At 31.4% G+C, this 18,898-nt stretch overlaps 1 protein-coding gene across 8 annotated transcripts; it reads right to left on the reverse strand.

The window, feature by feature from the left end:
• Window positions 1–519: 519 nt before the first annotated feature.
• Window positions 520–6,577, reverse strand: LOC100796013 (squamosa promoter-binding-like protein 12-like). Of its 8 annotated transcripts, XM_006590250.4 has the most exons (6): window positions 6,442–6,568; window positions 6,122–6,258; window positions 3,283–3,983; window positions 2,971–3,107; window positions 1,643–1,846; window positions 520–1,055 (listed from the first exon to the last, which is right to left on the reverse strand). In XM_006590250.4, the coding sequence occupies exons 3-6, from the start codon at window positions 3,933–3,935 to the stop codon at window positions 718–720; spliced, it is 1,332 nt and encodes a 443-aa protein (XP_006590313.1). In that variant the 5' UTR covers window positions 3,936–3,983; window positions 6,122–6,258; window positions 6,442–6,568; the 3' UTR covers window positions 520–717.
• Window positions 6,578–18,898: the final 12,321 nt, after the last annotated feature.

Below are 18,898 nucleotides of genomic sequence, written 5' to 3' on the forward strand. Positions count from 1 at the left end.
ACTTAATTAAAACAAAAAATGAATAACCTAATAAAAAAATTGGTGACATTATGAGGACCCACGGATCAACTTAACCAATAAGATTATGCTTCAATATTTATGAAGATAGAAAATAGAAACATCAGAAGCTTCCAAACTCCAGAAACGAATGAAATAGGATGTGTTTTTAACAGCCTAAATTTTACAAGTTTTTATTTATTTATTTACTACAATTGTCTGCAAGCTACTCTCTTCGTCCCAAAGTTACTTGTTTTAAGTTATTTCATGAAGATCATTTAAAACTAATAAATAGAAGAAAAAAATAATTTTACAAAATTATCCTTATTAAATAAATGAAAAAGAATAATATTAACATTTATCAGAGATATTAATGAAAAAGAATAATTAATTTATATTAAAAAATCAAATGCAATATTTGTTTTGGGATGTGAGTAAATAGTATTATGAAGTAGGGAGATGTGCGTAACATAGGTAAGAAGCTAAGGTATAAAAAACTGTTGCTGGTGGAGACATGGTAGGTTAAGTAGAAATTAAAGTTAAAATTGAAATGAGCGCAGTCTGGTACAAAATGAAAATGTCTTGGGAGTTTTCAAGAGAACAGGTCTTACACCATTCGAACTGCAATCAACATGCAGTTTTAATTAATCTCCATTTGAAAAAGCAAGCAAATGAAAGACAGCACCCTAGAAATTTTGTTGAAGTAGAAGCATAGTGTTGTTAATCCAGTTGGTTGCAAGGAAAAGGTGATTCATAGGGTGAGCTCAACAGCTGAAAGTCTTGAAAGCGATTGCTGCTATCGCAATCCGTGAATGAGATACACATGCTTGAATGTTGTTGATGATCAGTGTGCCAATACTCTGCCGAGGAAGGAAGTGGTAAGTGATGCTGAGTGATTGAGTGTGTTGCCCGAGTGGAGTGTTCCAAAGAAAGGGACTTAGTCTCATATGCACCCCATGAAGATGAAGAATTCGTTGACAGAAGAGAGAGAGCACGGTTAACATCTTGTGTACCGTTTGGATCAGACAACCTAATGGGATCTTCCATACCTGCAACATCTGCAACAACAATTCTATCAAAATTGAACAATCATTGTTCCATCGAAGCCTCCCCATCTACTTAGGAGGTTTCTTGCTATGAAGCATAGACTCGAACACCGGACACAGGCACTTTGACACAAGTAATGTCAAAAATATAGGACAGGGGCACAACGCATGCACACAAAACACATAGATTTTAATTAAATAAAATATGAATAATATATAACAAAATATCTAAATTGATGATATATTCATCTTTTTACACTAACTTTCTATGTTTTTTCAAGTGTATTATTAATTGTGTAAAGGTAACGACTGTTCAAACCAACAAAAAGTATTTTTTTGAATCAGACGTCTAACAAGAAGTGTCAGACAAGTGTCTGAATGTGTCAGTATCAGAAATGTATCCGACAAGACGACGCTTTGAACAGGAGAGATGTCCATACTTCATAATAGGTTTCTTGAGATAATGTTGTAGGAAAAGATTTTGCATTTCTACATGGTAGTTACCTCACTACTTCATATAAACTAAAAATCACTACTTGCATTCTACTAAGTTTGGGATCAGTATCCTAAATCTCAATTATTAAGAGGTCAACAGTAACCTGGAACAGTACTCTTCGTTGCTATGCCTCTAGATGTTAGAAGGCCACTGGAATCATCAGAAAGCATGGAGACAATACTCGGTATCTTATTGAAGGCTTTTGCAGGCTTCGGGAGAAATTCTTTTGTCTGGGGGTGCATATCTTGCCAAGCTAAATTTGTGGCAGTCCTTGAAAATGCAAATGGACTCACTATTTGCCTCCCATCTGCAAAGTAAACATAAATTAGATAGATGGATATAGTAATGCTCTTGTTATAAAATGAAATTCTAGTGCTAATCATCACGACCGGACATTAATACTTTTATTGTCGGTACATGAAAGAGTACAAATGATTTTTCTTGATTTGCAGAGTGGATCACTGGATGTTCCTGCTTTGTTTTGTCAGTAACAATAATGCATAGCTAGTGTTGAATTATCTGGTTACATTTTTTTTCAAAAATGATTTCCAGTAAACCACAACCTAAGTAGTAGCAGTGAATAACTAAGCTATGCTTTTGTTGGGTTGAGTTTTGATATGGGAAAGTAGTTCAAAGTGGTTTTTATTTTTTAAAATTTTTGAATATCATACTCATGCATGAATGTAAGTCATGCTCTTGATCTGCCAACCCAAAGTTCTAAAAAGACATTAAGTAACTGTATTTCATGTTTAACTAGCAAATGCTTTGCTTCAATTATGTGTGCTAACCAGTTTCCTATGACTTGGTCCTCTACCGTATCAAATGATAGTTAATACTGGTTTTGTTTGGATAAATTTCTTTATAAGCACTTATAGAGGAAGAAAATAAGAAGTTAAAATGAATTAAGCTTTTCTCATAAATTAAAATCAACTACAACTTTTACAGAAGCTCTCTTGTTTAACTTATCTAAAATTTAAGGTACATAAGTTGATTTTAACTTATAAAAGAAAATTAATTCATTTTCTCTTTTTTTTTCTTTCCAATAAATGTTTATAGAGAAGTTTATCCAAGCATAGCCTGTATCTCCATACAAATCCTCAATATTAAATCGACCAAGCAATTCACTACATAAAGTGATTGGCTGTATATGTTGGCATTGTACAGTGTACTAGAATTCTTTTTATTCTAAGGTTACAGGTTTCCAAGCATAAGTTGAAATCAGCTGCAAATACTAAACACAGCTGAACAGCAAAACTGAAGGAAAACAAAGTCACTAGCTGGAACCAGTTATAATCATTCAAAAATGGCAGGGGAATGTTATGATATGTATAATATGCATCCCAAAATAATAAACTGCAAAACTAAACCAGTGACCGGTGAGCAAGAAATAGGCAATAGATTTTCCAAGGGAGGGGAATGATCCTGTTATACCATAGGGTGATGAAGACAAAGCTGATGGATTTAATTGGATTGAGTCAGGCTGAGGTTTGCGGCGCCTTGCATTGTGATCTGAAAGACGTCGCCTACAGCTTCTTTTTTTGTCATCAAACTCTGACAGAGCATGGAACCTTCAACATGATAATTCAAGTGAAAAACTTTAACTTATCTTATCAACATGACTCACAAAGACAGGAAACTCAATTCGACTGACTACTCTTTATTCTTACTGATATGTGCCTTAAAAATGTTATTTTTACTCAATGCCATTTTCATCAGAACAATCAAAAGTTTAGTGAGATTTACCTGCTACATTGCTGGCAAAATCGGCGTTCCAAACCAGTTATAACCACCTTAGGGGATTTGGAATGAGCTTCACAAACTCGGTGTTTGCGATGGTAATCTTTAGCAGATGAGAGGTCAAGGCCACAGCCTTCCACCTGGCAGCTTGGATGCTGTAAAGTCTGACTACTGGTTTTATGTTTCTTTCCTGATGAAATGGGAATGTCAAAGGAAGATGGTTTCTTGGAATCACTTCCGGTACAGACATCCTCAAAGTACAATCGTTTACCAAGCTTTAGAGTGAGCAACGGTTCACCAGAGACAGGAGAGGGCACTGCTGCAGGAGAAGTTTCAATTGGCTCTCCATTGCACAATTCTTTCTTCCCAGTGGAATCATCATGAGAACCTTCCAGAGTCAATATAGATGCCTTGCTATCCCCATTTGATGATGAATTGTTGGAAGCTGATTTTGAGCTCCTTGATGAAGAAGCATGTATTAGTTCAGAGCCAGAACAAGCACTACCACCTGATGGATGCAACATTCCAACGTTGATTTCCCGATCTGCTTCACTGCTACAATCAGTTGGTTGTAACCTTGGATTTTCAGCTGCTTTTGTATTGAAGAAGAATAAGTGCTCCCAGTCCCATTGCCCGAGAGATTTTGCATTACACTCCATGACAAGACCTTAGAAATTCATACACAAATGGTCACTGTGATCTGCAAACTACAATTCAAATCGAACATTAATTGTTAACTGCTTTAGTTTGTCCAGAAGCAAAGAAAAATACAACAAGATCCTATCAGAGATATTAAACAAGTCAAAGAAATCACAGAAACTGGAATAGTGTTTGGCAGAAGCAAAAAGCACCAGCAATACCTGTATAAATGGGGTAGACCAATGATTAAAAAACACATTAAGAAGCTAGAGTTTAAGAAACATCCCCAAATTTTACAGAATCTATGAATGAACTGCTAATTCCTAAGGGAAAACATCGATTAATTTTTCAAAGACAACATTAAATCACTTGTTCTATCCCCATGTCAGCTGTATTTCCTGCTAGACCAAAAACTTAAACAAGCAAAGAAAATATGTACTTAGCAAATAGCAAGTGGTAAGTGTAAATTAGTTTTGACTATATCATTTACAAAATGCGAATTCCCAACCTGATATGCCCCTAGGGGGGAATTATCTTGTTTAGAGTAACCAAAACAAAGAAACTAATGACACAAATCCAACAAATCAGTGGACTCCACAGTGTCCTGCAAATCCCGTCCATAACTTTACAGACAGATGAGTGGCTGTATTTTAGTGTTGTAAGATTTCTCAGGCTGATATCAAGCAGACCCCACCATTAATAATAATAATAATAATAATAATAGGGTGAGTCATTTATCTATTGCCCTGGTAAACCTAAAGTGTGTACTAAACTTCCCACATAGTCAATTTGTGTCACTATATATAGTTACTAATCTCTACTATTTTTACCTCCTCCCACCCCCCAAAAAAATCTAACCTCCTCCATCATAAACATTAACAAGGGCATTTTATAATTTATTCATTCATGGCAATAAACAAAAAACGGTACTACCAATCCCTACTATTGATGATGTGATATGCAAGGGGTTGCCCCTATAGATGTGATATGTTTAACTCTTTAACTCTTCCTAGAAGTGTGTACTTACCCACCAAAAACTTCCCTTTCAACATTGGAAACCTTCAGATTCCAATAATTCACGTTTTATAACTGCAATTGTCAGGAGTCGGTCATTGAATGAGACCCCACAACAGCAACAACCCAACAAATCATGACTCCTTGACTCATCAGAGCCTCCAACACTCTGGCCAACACACCACAGTTTTTACGCCCTTGGTTTCCTTAACAAAAAAAATAAAAAGGCCAACAACCTAACCTCCAAATCATAAATGCAAGAAGCTCCACTTTTAATCGGAAAGCGTCACCAAAAACATACTACTAGTATATGTTACCGCAGCGGAGTTTTATCCAATCATATAAGTGCCAGAAACCAATCAATCTAAACCCCATAAAAAGCATCTTTTTTCTTAGCTAAAAAAAACCTAAGGAGGAAAGTGGAGAAAATAGTTAAAAAGAAGCTATTTTGAATATTTAATCCAATTGTAGTTAAACATTTTACATGCTGGCTTTGGTGTTGAACAGTTGAAGTCTAAGCCCATTGTGGGAGCCAATGTCAATTCATTATGTTGTAGGAGGGGTCTCTTTTCTTGGGACTTTGCTAGTAGTACGTTCAAAAGCTTTGGTCCCCATTTTCCCTCAAAAAGCACAAGTTTTTCTTTTTCTTTTGTTTTTGCATGAGAGAAATTTCTTAAAAAAAAAAAAAAACCAGAGGCATCTATCACAAGCTTTCAACAATCTCACTTTCCCAAGAAAATGATAAACCCCCAAAAGTGTAAAGGAGTAAGAGATGAAGAAACGGGGAAACCCCCCCTAAGAAAAGCATCTTTTTTTCATGGGCTAAGCCAAAAGTCCAGCCTCACATTGTGAAAGCTTTCAGAAAAAGGATGTTGCAATCTGACTCTACCACAAAAGGAAATTACAGTAAAAAGCAATAACAGCACTTATAACCATCACCCTAACATTAACACCACTAATTAATACCCATCACTAAAAAAAAATACCATAAAAAGAAAACCTTCATGTTGGTATGACTTTTATTCCAAGTTCTCATCTTTATGCCGCAAGAGTGGAAATGGGAAAAAGCTACAATGAACAGTGATACACACACCCGCTTGATCGGTGGTTTTTCATCGACACAGAAGAAGATGAACCATAAATGTGGTGTGGAACGAATGAGTGAAGTGAATAACCAAAAGGGTTTTCTTACCGATCAACACAGAACTCGATGTGTGTGTTTGTAAGCTAAATCAGGTAAAGCAGCAGATAACAGACTCAAAACCAGTGGTCTTTGTTTCCTTTTCTGATTCTTATGGCCTTTTGCTTTTGTAAATCAAATTTTGGGGACTAAATACAAGCAGAAACAGAGAAATTGGTATGGTTAGTGAAATTGGCAAAACAATAAAATAAAATAAACTTACAAAGGTGATAAATTATTCAGCATTTGGTTTTGGATTTGAAATACTACTACTAGTATCTCAGCATTTCATTAGCATTGATTGCCGGTAAGAGTAACACAAAGAGCTGAACCTGAAAACGTACTCCTCGTACTAGTACCCATGAACCTCTCTTCGTGTTTCTCGCACTCACACAACACAACAATCACTGTGCTCTTTTTGCTCTCAAGTAAACACACACATACACATATATTTTTCTTGTAATAATAATAATGTTTTGTAGCATAACTTTTTTTTTTTATTACATTAATTATTTTATCTTTTTTTTAGTATTGTATAATATTTATTCAAATAGTAGTAGTATAATTTTTCTGAAACAAATAACTCTCGTTCTGCTCTAGAAGGGGACAGCTCAGACTCAGCATAAGAATCGATACATTTTTCATCAAAAAGAAAACGAATCAGACAAGCTGGCTGTATCTTCAGACTTCAATTTCATAAAAATCAGTGGCATTAAACAAAGTTTTATCTTATTTTTTACTACTCATTTGTTTTGTTCTTTTCATGTTATAACTAAGTGTGAAATGTCCACTAATTTTTATAATAATTAATCTTTGCTAAATTATTTAAGAAACCATAAGTTTTAATCTTTGGTCTCCCTATTTGTTTTAGAATTTAATTTTGGTCTTTTTATACTTTAATCTCTTAATTTTTTATAATCTAGTTGTTTGAGTTCTCAATTTAGAAATTGAAAGTTGATGGTTAATTGATTATGTTAGACAGTCATGATTTGATTGAAAGTTGATTTAATTAGGTGCACAAAATTAACGTCCAATAAAAACACAACACATGACAGTAAGCAACCATCAACGTTTAGTTTTAGAATCTGAGACTGAAATAACGATATTGAAAAAAAATAAGAGACTAAATTTATTAATTAAATTATAGGAAGATCAAATTTATAATTTTGAGACAAACAGAGAAATTAAATTTGCAATTTTGCCTAATTTTTAATTTTATTTTTTTATTTACAAAATTTAAATTGGAGATTTTACTTAAAAAAATTAGTTTAATTTTGCTTGTACCAATGTTGGAATTTTATTTTTACTGTTTGGTTTCAGTGTTATTCAATCTTTTCTATTAGTGGTATTAAATTCATGTATCAAATATTTATTGTAGTTTACGGATTAGGTCAAACCGAGTACAATGTGTCTAACTTTTTTTTTCCCCGTTTGCCTTTATAATTTTTGAATTATGCTTAAACTGCAAAGCAAAGGAAAGAAATAGTGTGCAGCGAAGTAAACGAAGATACTATAATATGACAAATTGCAAGCGTTACACGCGTGTCAAATGATGCTGTTGAGCCCTATGTGCACCTGGTTTGATTGAAGACAAGTGTTAGTATAATGTGAATTGAAATTGGAGTAACATTGGTGCCATAAGTGGTCCACCACCCATTCACTTTGACTATATATTAATTAATGCATAGAATAATGGAGGTATCAGACGAAAACTCAACTTGTTATTGGAAAGAAATGATGAATAGGGAATTATTAATTAGGACAAAAAAATTCTGTATAATGTGTGAAAATTGTTCCTTTTCCAATGATTTAGACCCTTTAATTCACTAATTATTTATATTATCGCGCTGAAAATATAAAGGAAGTCCTAAGTTAATTACGTGCATTGGATTATATTATTGATTATTATTCACCAAATTGATGGGAAGGATAAGGATTTGCAAAGGACAAACTTGTTTACATGACTTAGTTGAGTGGTGGGTCATTTCAATTTCACTGTGGGCATACAGTAGATATATGACTTTAGTGGGATATATGTATATTTAACAATTATTTGAGATTTGAAACAAACTTTTTACAAGATTGTGCAAGCAAAGGTTGGCATTGAGTGGCCTAGTCAGCTCATCAATTCCAGTAATTATTATAGAAATATATAAACAAACATTGTAAGATCTATGTATGCATGATTAAAGCAAGAGGTTCACATGAGCACTTTTGGCGATGTCTCTAAGCTTAATCATCTCCTCTGCACCTGCGAGATATCGACTTATTAATATTTCATTAAGTGCATAATAATAACCTATGTCAAATAACTATTCATCAAGTTGAACCGTTGTAGGTATGTATGTCCCTATATAGGTCCTAGCTAGTAACTAATCGTTTAAAGAATATCAGTAATCAGCTATTGCTTATTAGAGTTGTGGCTAATTTTGCATGATATGTATCCTTAGTTTCACCATGGAATGGGACCAATCGATTAAAGTGATCAAGAAGAAACCAAAAGTGGGCAACCTCACTCATATCATATATAGCGTGGTCAAAATCAGAATTTTTAAGCAATTTCTTAATTTATTTGATTCGACAAAAAATAGAATAAGAAAATTTGGATGGAAATAAATGAGAAATTATTTTTTTCTTATTTAATTGAAAAAACCAAATATCCCACATAAATATTTTTTTTATCTTCTCACAAAATGGAAATAAAAAAACAGAGGAAGATAAATTTTTTAAAATAAATTTATCCATTTATATTATTTTAAAATGAAATAAAAATATTTAATATGAATATATTTTCTATCTTATTACTTTTTATTTCGATTAAACACAAAAAAAATATTCTAATTTTATTTTTAAATAATTAAAGAGAAAAATACTTTTTCACTTTAATCTATTTTCTCTTCATTTTGTTTTTATTGTGTTTCTCCCTTCAAATAAAGAGTTTTATTCTTTTGGGAGTAAGTTTTTTTTTTCATTTTACTTTCTATATTAAGTTTATTAAATATTTGTGTGTTGGGTGGCTCAAATTCTTGAGCATTTTTTTACTATTGAATATTTGAATTTCAATGGTCAAAATTAACTTTGTTTCGCTTTTGAGCCACAAGTCTTTAAATGGTCCAAAAACTTATCTCTGGTTGAAGTTGTGTTGTTTTCATTCTATTTGTCTCTTTGGTTTTCCAATAAATTTGATCATGTAGTTTCGCATACCCTGGAATTAATATATTAACCGTTTTAAACAATATTAATTATTAATTTTTTAGTGAGATAAATTTTAATTTTTAAACTTTTTTGTTCTTCTTCAACCAAGTCAATCTTATAATTTCTTATCTACTTTCACGTAAGGTAACAAGTTGTATCCAAGCCATTTGATGAATTAAGAATTTAAGATGTCTATTATTACAAAGTTTGATATTGAGAAGTTTAATTGCAAATTTAGTTTTTCTATTTGGTAAATCCAAATGAAGGTCATTCTTACCTAGAATGGAGGATTAAGGAAAACGGCAGAAGAGAAGTCGAAGAAATCAGCTTCCATGTCTAATGAGCGTGAATGAGTTGGCAGTTGGCACTTTCGATAATTAAATTTTGCTTGTTTAAGGAGACTTTTTGTGAGGTATACATAAATACATAATAAAATTATTGCTGCAAGTGATATATAAAAATTAGATTTTGTATATACAAAAGACTATGATCCTCACAAACAAGCTTTTATCTTAAAAGCGTTTGTATACAATCCAAATGATTGTAGGTACGACATATTCAATCTTATCTTGAATTTAGTTCTATTATTGTGGATCGTGAAAGTATATTGAGTTTAATTCAATCTTATCCGAATGATTGAAGATGAAGATAATTAGATAAAGTTGATTTTGTTGATTGTTTTCCTTACCTTTTACATATGAACACTTCAAGGCAATAATGTTTGTACGGTAACAACGATGCTTTCTACCATATATACATGGTTAAGATTATAATTCATATATTTGAGATACATTAGCTGATAATGATTATCACTTATCTGTCTATTTACTTGCTAAAGAGATAACCACCTATTCCATTAATTAAGAAAATATCTCATTATAAATAAAGGAGTGCATAAATAACGAGATATTATAATTATGTTATAACTTTTTATTCATTTGTTAATTGGAGCGGAGTATCTTTTCAGGTATCACTCCATTATCGAGGAGCTTGACATATTAAATAAGAGATCGCTGGTGAAAGATTGGTCTAAAGAGTATTTTAGAATTTAGTAAGAACACAAAGTAAAATAAATTTTTAATTTGTATAAATTTTATCGTATTAGCTTCTTTAAAAATTGATTTTTAACTTGTGCTAAAAAAAATGCATAAGATAAATTTAATTTATAAGAAAATATATTTTTTCTTATAAATACCGAAAAAATTATTCAAATAGACCCTTACACTTGTCACACTTTCATCTTACAATTCATATATTTAAACTACTAATCACTTGTCAAATTTTTATCATACCAGCCAAAAGTAAGAGAACTAAATCAAAATACAAAGTGCAAAAACTGAACACAAAGTGCAGAGATCGAATTTCCTGTTCAATTAGTAGTTACTAGTTTAGAGAATTTGCTTATTGTGCAGTTGTAGTGAGAATGGCATGCATGCAGTTTTGAGGTCACTGAGATGAAACCCATCCACCATGCATCTTATTACTGTCACGATGGAATAAGAATCATATCATTGAAAGGGCGGCACTATTCAATGCTGATGCATATAAGTGACCTTATTTGTGAATTTGTGATTAACACATTTGAGAAATTCCCTTAAGAGGAATCTTCCCGTGCATCCCCACCGGCCACGCCACTTTATTTTGTTGTTGATGGTGGCACATCATATTCCCAATGTGATGCTACAAATATGCATGCATATGGTAATTAATTAATTAAAGGGATTCAACCTGAATAGCTAAGTTTAGTGTGGGGCTTAGTCCCTTAGATTTCCCACCAGATTTTGTTGTGTCAGGTCTATCTTCACATTTTGACATTCTCATATACTGCATGTTTCATCTTGTTCGATCACTAATTTCTTTCTTAACTTAATCGTTGTACTTACTAAAATTTAAAGTTGGAACACGTAAACGTGGTTAAGGTGGACTTCACATATCGTTGGACTGAGAGTAGCCTTTGTTAGGAGGACAAGAGGAAAAATTTAAAAAATAAAGGACTCTAACACTTAAGTGAGTATATAAGGAGAGTAAATGAGAATGTATGAAAATAATTACAGGCTTGTAGATAATAGTCTCTAAATAAAGGTGACTTGTAAATAAGGTTAGAGATAATGTATAGCTTAAAGACAAAAGTTAGTAGATAATTGTTACTTACGAGTCATGCGTAACTTTGTAGATAATTGAATATCTTCTAATAGATAAAGAGATGACAATATATTCAAAAAATAAGTGGTTAGAGATAACTTGTCAGTTGGAAGTCTGATTCCTAAGGACACATCGTCCATGCTCCTATAATAAAGTTGACGTGTACATCAGAGTGTCGATAACATGTCACGTGTATTGGTGAATCCTTAACAGTACAACAGCTATTCTGCAATGCAATGCAATACTTCAAATGCTTATATTTAATCAGTCATGGCTTCCATGTCAAAGAAAAAGAAAATCCATGTTCCAAAGTTTTGAAGACATCCACTATAGTTTTTGTAGCTATGATCAGATAACTATATAGTGGCTTGCTTATGTTGAGCAAAAACTATGACGTGACACACCATATATGATGTATAATTTTCTCAAGTACTTCTTGACACTTTGAAATTTTTGTGGTGAACATGAGCCCATGGCTCTCTTCATATCTTTATCCGGAAAAATTAGGACTTCCAAATCAATTTGAATCCAGAGGAAGTGTTACTAACAATTGTCGGAAATTCCTTTCTACAAGTAGTTGTTTGATAACTCAAGATATTCTTGTATCTATTTAGATTATTAGTTATGCACAAGTGAGAATTTGACTAGCCAATACTTTATGTAGGTGTGCATAATATTCATTGTTTTGCAGTTAGTTTTGTTTTAATTTGGGCCATTTTTGCAAGCCTCGTTTCCTTGGCCGAATAAAAATCTATAATGGGCTCTTTGTTTTTGTGGTTGAAATGATGGGCTTCAATTTCAGTACTTGAAAATGGGCTCATCATTTGAAGTACCAAAAGAGCACTGGATCGTGAAGAATATGACCTAAAATTGAAGCAAAAAGCAGAAGGGAATTGCTTCGGGCACCAGCATTTTTGCTGGGGCACCCTGCAATTTCCAAAAATGCCAAAAATACCCTTATGATATTTTCGATTATAAATAGCAGGTTCAATTTTTCATTTTTGTAGCGCCATCTTTTTTTTTGCAAAATTTTTGTCACTTAGTGTAAGTTGCTTCCGTTAAGGGCGGTTTGGAAGCATATCTGGTCTCCGGTGGTGTACGTGTGTTTGTGAGGAGTATACGGTGAATTTTGGTCGATTTCCATCGTAAAAAAAGGAGAGAAGTGTAAAAAAAATTTTGAGATACCGGCCATTTTTTTTGTGATAGGGATTAGAATTTTTTTTTTGTAATAAAAAAACCATAAATAAAATTTTTTTTGCAATGATAAAACAAATTGATTCAAAAAATATTTGAATGATTAATTTTAATTCAGTATATTTGACAAAAAATATTTTCCAATGATTAATTTTAATCCAACGTGATGGCGACGGACGAGAGCATGACATTCTAAAATATATTTGACAAAATAATATTTTAGTATTTTTGTTCTACTAACATTTTCATGTTTCTAATCTAATTTTTCTTTCTCAAATCTAATGTTTGTTTTAAAAATCCAATCTAATCTAAACTGTAATCTAATCCTACTACTAACTAACATAAACATTTCTTAGATAAACTGAATAATAAACATTTCTTAGTAAAAAAAAACCCATACTGGCTCATACGGATCAACAATCCGTATGACTCATAAGGATTGTCAATTCGTATGGGTTTTCCACAGACAAAATATCAATTTAAAAAAAAAAAACACATACGGATCAGCAATTTGTATGGCTCATACAGATTGTCAATCCGTATGTGTTTTTCACATACAGAATACATCATCAACCAAGAACAATACAAAAATGAAGAAGAAGAAGATGCAGCAACGAAGAAGAACAAGCACCAACAAGCAACATACAGAAGAGACAAAGCGCAATGAACATCAACAACAAACAACAAACAACAACCAACAAAATACATCATCAACAACTGCAGAAATTCAAACGAAAACCTAAACACTTACCTCGAAGGAGACAGAAACAAAGAAGATGCAACAACGACGAAGAAGAACCACCAACCAAGAAGAAGCATCAGCAATGAAGCAATGGAGAGGTCCTACGAAAAAGGAAGAAGAACAAAAAATAAGTCAAAAGAAGAACGAAGAAGAAGACAAAGGACGAAGAAGACGGAGGAAGAAGACAAAGGACGAAGAAGACATAGGGAAAAGAAGGTAAACCTGGAGAAGGAAGGAGAAGCGAAATGTTGTAAGCACAATGACTCGTACGGACGAGTCACTGTGCTGATTTTATATGAAAAGGGTGAAGGATATTTTTGCCCTTTCACCCGAATTACTGGTGCCCCAAACAACTGCCAAAGCAGAACTACATATGAGACTCAAAATGAGAATATAACCCGTGGGAATGACTTGTCACATACAATGTATATGTGCAATGATATTGAAACTTGAACAAGCTACAAAATTTTGAATAAATCCTTTCCCAACTATTTTTTTTTTCTGTAAGTTTTTCAATTGCCTACACGAAATTATGTCATGTCGGTGCATTTTGTTGATGCGTATATTCAATATTAAAAGAATTGCAATTTGGTTGTGTTTTTCAAACTATCAATCGGATTATTCAAACTCCAATGAATCATATTCATATATCTTTTACACATGCACGCACCTAGTATTTATTAACTTTTTTTTATAAATACCAGTTATGCACATTTTTTTTATTATTAACTAAAATTTATTAAAAACTACAGTTTTATCGTGAATTTTAAACTAGTCTTATAATTATGTAATTTTTAATACAAATTAATAAATAAATAAAAAAGAAAATAAGTTATGCATAGAATAATTTTACATTATTATGAATCATAAATTATTTTATATCATTTGTTAATTTTTATAATAAATATTTTAAAATGATATCAATAATAATTTTTAATTGATTCATGTTATAAATTTTTTACACTAACCTTACATAATTGTTAATCTCATGATCAAATATGCGTTAGAAAAGACATGTTTAATTAGCAATTTATCTTAGGGAGGAGATTGTGGAATAATGAATATGAAGGCACGAGAAAGGAAGGAAGAAAGGAAGTTAGTGTGATGTATACATGTTTAGATTGAAATTAGAAATGTTGTGCATGAGTCTTAATACAAATTCGATGAATAAAAATAAAAATAAGAGTTTTGATTTTTTAATAAAACTATTTTTACCTTAAAAACAATTTTTTCACCTGAAAATACATGCGCTAAGTTGTATAACGCATAGGGGGAAGAAGGATGAATAAGATGAAAATGCAAAGTGAAAGGCACACTTAACGGATGGATGCACACGTAAAAGAAGGGGAATCCATGCATGATGATGATGAGCAGTGAGTAATGATACATTACATTATATACCCACCAAACCAAAACCAACTAAAATATATAACCAAATGTCTCTCTACCTTTCCCTAGACAAAACGAAATCATTACCCACCGCAAAATATGCATCTCATTTCCCTTTGGTAATCATTCGGTTCAATTCAAATTCAAAAGAACTCCCCTAACCCCGTTGCCCTAAGTCCAAACTCTCTTTCACCACGAACCTCCCAATCAAATTCTCCCAATTCTTTTCCTTAATTTGCAAATCATATTCCCAAATACTTTTCCCTTTATTTTCAACATGCATTTCCATTCACCACCGGTTTCCGCCTTTCAGGTTGTTGGATTTTGATGCATAGTCTATTGCATAATGCTTCAATTGCGGGCTAGCTTAGAGCTTCTACTCTACAAATATGCATCTACTTCTATTTCATATAGTTAATTTTATTAAAAAAATTAATTATGAATTCATTTAAGTATTTAGATTGGATACTAGTAACAAATAAGAGTATTATTAGAGGAAAAAAAAATACTGTTATCTTATTGCAATTTGAGAGTGAAGCATCATCATATATATAGTAGTTTTCATATGACCGCCAAAAATGAGAGCATAGCACTCAAAATTCTGACCAGTAGGGGCTTTTTTTTTTTTTTGGGGGGGGGGGGGGGGGGGGGGGTTGTTAATGCTGAGCAGTAGGGGGGCTACCTTAACTCATTGCAATTATGAAAAGTGATTCGATAATTTTTATTTTTATTTTTAAGATCATTGATTTCTTAATATTATATAAGACATTTGACTAATTTAAGTCAAATATAAAAGACTATGAAGGATAAAAAATTTATTTTCAAATTATTAATGTAACTATATTTCTAAATACTAAACTCGAGATCTTATTATCATATTTTGAATTAAAAAAATATTTTAAGTGCACTTTAGCAATATTATTAGTAATTTGTTTGCTAAACAACAACTCGAATATTGCTTTGGAGGGGTATTTCCGTCAACCCGAAAAACCCATCATAGAGGGAGAAAAAGACTGTGATGACAATCATGCGGTGTGTGTTGAAGAAGGGGCCACAAGGATGCATGACACACAATTTGGTCCGTTGATTCCAAAGTGAATTATGGAAGCACTAACCCATGGGACACGGTGCTCATGAGTCTTTATCAGCTAAGTTTTACCAAGTCATAAATAATAGTTTGAAAATTAAAGTGGGTTGGGTAATGAATGGCAGTGCAGGATTAAGAAACTGCCAAGTGTTAAAAAAAAAAAATCAAATTCACTGTAATAAAAATTATTTATTTTTTACTTAAAAGTTGCTGGAGTATTCAGTTATTAACTACAACAGTATCTAACTCATTTAGTATTTAGATATAAGCTTACTTTTTAGGGAATGAAATTATCAAAATATATACGTTTGAAAAATAGTTGCATGCATGTACTTGTTTCATAAGTTTCACGCAATTTTTAAGGCTTATTTTATCTAAATGTACTATTTATAGTCTGAAATAAAAATTTAGTTTGAACAAGTATAATTTTTTTTTATTCAAATTTAAGCAATGCGTATAATAAGGACACTTGTGTTAAATGCTATGATCAATAATTTTAAACTACAAATACATACTTATCTTCTCAGGCGTTCGTATATATTCATATTACGAACAAAATAAATTTTCATTTAATAATAAACAAAAATTATCAAGCATTACAATTATTTTCGTTAATATTATTTTTATTTATAAAAAAATAATCTTTTAATATAAATTTTAAAAGTTTATACTAATATTAGGATGTAATATATTAACATTTGATGAATTGAAAATATCTGTCCTCATTTTATATATCCAATTTATATATTAATACAATATATATCGTATTGTTTGTATAAATTTCCAATACTTATATTAAATGTTTAATTTACGCTGACAAAAAAATACCTATGAAGAAATGGCTAATGATAAATGTTGCCGTTTATTAGTGTATGAAGGAATTTGGAATTCAGTAAAATGATGCCCAACCTGAAATTAATCTCACATACACGCTATTTGTTGTCTTACCCAATAAAAATAACATACATTTTTTATTAAATTACAGAAATCTCCCATAAAGTTTGCTCTATTTACAAATGTCTCTTTCTTCTTTTAAAATCATTGTATTAATACCCTTCACTGATAAGTTGTCATTTGAAAATTAAAAGATATTTACAATAATTTTATTTCATTTTTAGGAAAAACTAAAATTGTGTCTAATTTTTTAGTGACCCAATTAGAGAAAAGGTAGAATTGTGCTAGGTCTTGTTTCTTCTTCTCCCCACAACCAAAGGGGAGTCATGTTCATCACCGTTCTACCTTTTGTGTTCATCGTCGTCACGCTGTGTTGTGTTTTTTCCTCTGCAATGGTGCTAGGCACGTTTTTATTCCACAGTTGTTGTGCAAGGCGTGTTCTCATCTGCAGCGGTGATAGATAAGCCCCTTATGTTTTAAAAATCATACACATGCACTCCCTGAAATTATAATAATATTATGCATGCACCTCATTTTTTTTTTTTTACAAATAATACATATATTTCCCTTTGTTTAACAAAAATTATACCCCATACCCCTATTCCCTCTCACTGGTTGGAATGTGAAAAAGAAATGTAGTAGAACATTTGAACATCATAAAAAACGAAAAAGAAAATCAACACCATAAATATTAATCCACGAAAATAAACTAGCATCAATTTCATTATACTTAATAACAACTTTGGCTTGTAAAGATTCAATAATGATGTGTCAAAGATAAACTTTTTAAATGAAAGAAAAAGATGGAAATAATTTTAAGATTAAAATGTTAATAAAAATCATGTGTTTATCACGTGATCTAAAACATAAATAGAATTAACGCCATTAATCATAGAGATACAAATGTAATGGGATCACAAAAGTTAAAAAATTTTGGGTAATGTCAAAAAAAAAGAATGAGAGACATATAAATATTACATATCTCAAGAAAAATTATTGTAATTTACTCTAATTTTTTCATGTTCAAGTTGAATTAATGCTGGCCATTGCTTCCCAATGCAAATATATGCCGTGCATTACCTTTTTTATTTTAAAAAGGAAGAAGACGTAATCATGGATGGTTAGGCATTATTGTTGAATTTTAAATATATCTTCATTTAAAATATTTAACAAATTAGATATTCATCATTTTCATCATTATTTTAATAAGAATCGAGTTAATGTGCATGTTCTCTCTCTCTCACTCTCAAAGTCAAAATCCTTAAACTTTAGGGGCTTACATATAAGTGAGTAGCCCCCACTTCGTTTTATTCAATAACAATAATTTTATCAAAATAAATCCTAACTTTTTGTGTTCCTTTACCATAGTGTTACTTAAGATATATTGTTATGGTTTAAGTGTAGGGAATCTTCGGTAAAATTAAACTTATAAAATAACTTAAACTTATAAGTTAAGAAGCCAAAAGATAAAAAAATTATAAGCTAGTTGATTAAATTAAAACTATTTAGTTAAAAAATTAACTGACAAATATAAAAGAATATAGTTAATTATTTGAGTTTAAAATTAAATAAATTTAATAAAAGAATTAGTTTTTTATTAATACAAAAATGATGGAAGCAGCACATGTTTATCAATTGCGTGAATTTTGTCTTCTAAGTTTTAAGTGATTTTAGTTTTTTATTATGTGATTTTATTCATTTAAGTTTTAATTGCATCAATGAGGCCTAGCAGGTAAAAAATGCAATTACACCTAATAAAATTTTCTTTTTAACATCATTATATCTTTTTCCTTAATATCAAGACAAGATCCAAATCCTTTCTTCTAATTTATGTAGCTCATAAGATACTTTCCTTTAGGGAAATCCAATCTATATATGTATAGGATCACATTGGATTCCAGTAAAAAATAAATAAATAAATAAATAAAAGGATCACATTGAGATAATATGAAACTTTAAGAGTTTGAGCCTTTGAGTCTTTACTCATTTTTTTGAGATGAGATGAATCATAAGTGTTAATATTCTTGCAAGTATTCCTTAAACTCGAAAACTCCAGCTATCTTAGATTGATGAGCCATTTACTCCCTTAAATTTAATGTGTACTAAAAACAATGTCATGGCATGAAAAAAGCTTAAAACATTTTTC

The sequence above is a fragment of the Glycine max genome, chromosome 11 (genome assembly GCF_000004515.6).
Source record: "Glycine max cultivar Williams 82 chromosome 11, Glycine_max_v4.0, whole genome shotgun sequence".
Lineage (NCBI taxonomy): Eukaryota > Viridiplantae > Streptophyta > Magnoliopsida > Fabales > Fabaceae > Glycine > Glycine max.

Excerpts from the sequence above, each read along its gene's own strand:
- LOC100796013 (XM_006590253.4), bottom strand. The coding sequence starts at position 3,935 with ATGGAGTGTAATGCAAAATCTCTCGGGCAATGGGACTGGGAGCACTTA. Across the intron at positions 3,108-3,282 it reads TTTTGCCAGCAATGTAGCAG|GTTCCATGCTCTGTCAGAGT; the intron begins GTAAATCTCACT and ends ATCATGTTGAAG. Across the intron at positions 1,847-2,970 it reads TTTGTCTTCATCACCCTATG|ATGGGAGGCAAATAGTGAGT; the intron begins GTATAACAGGAT and ends TTTACTTTGCAG.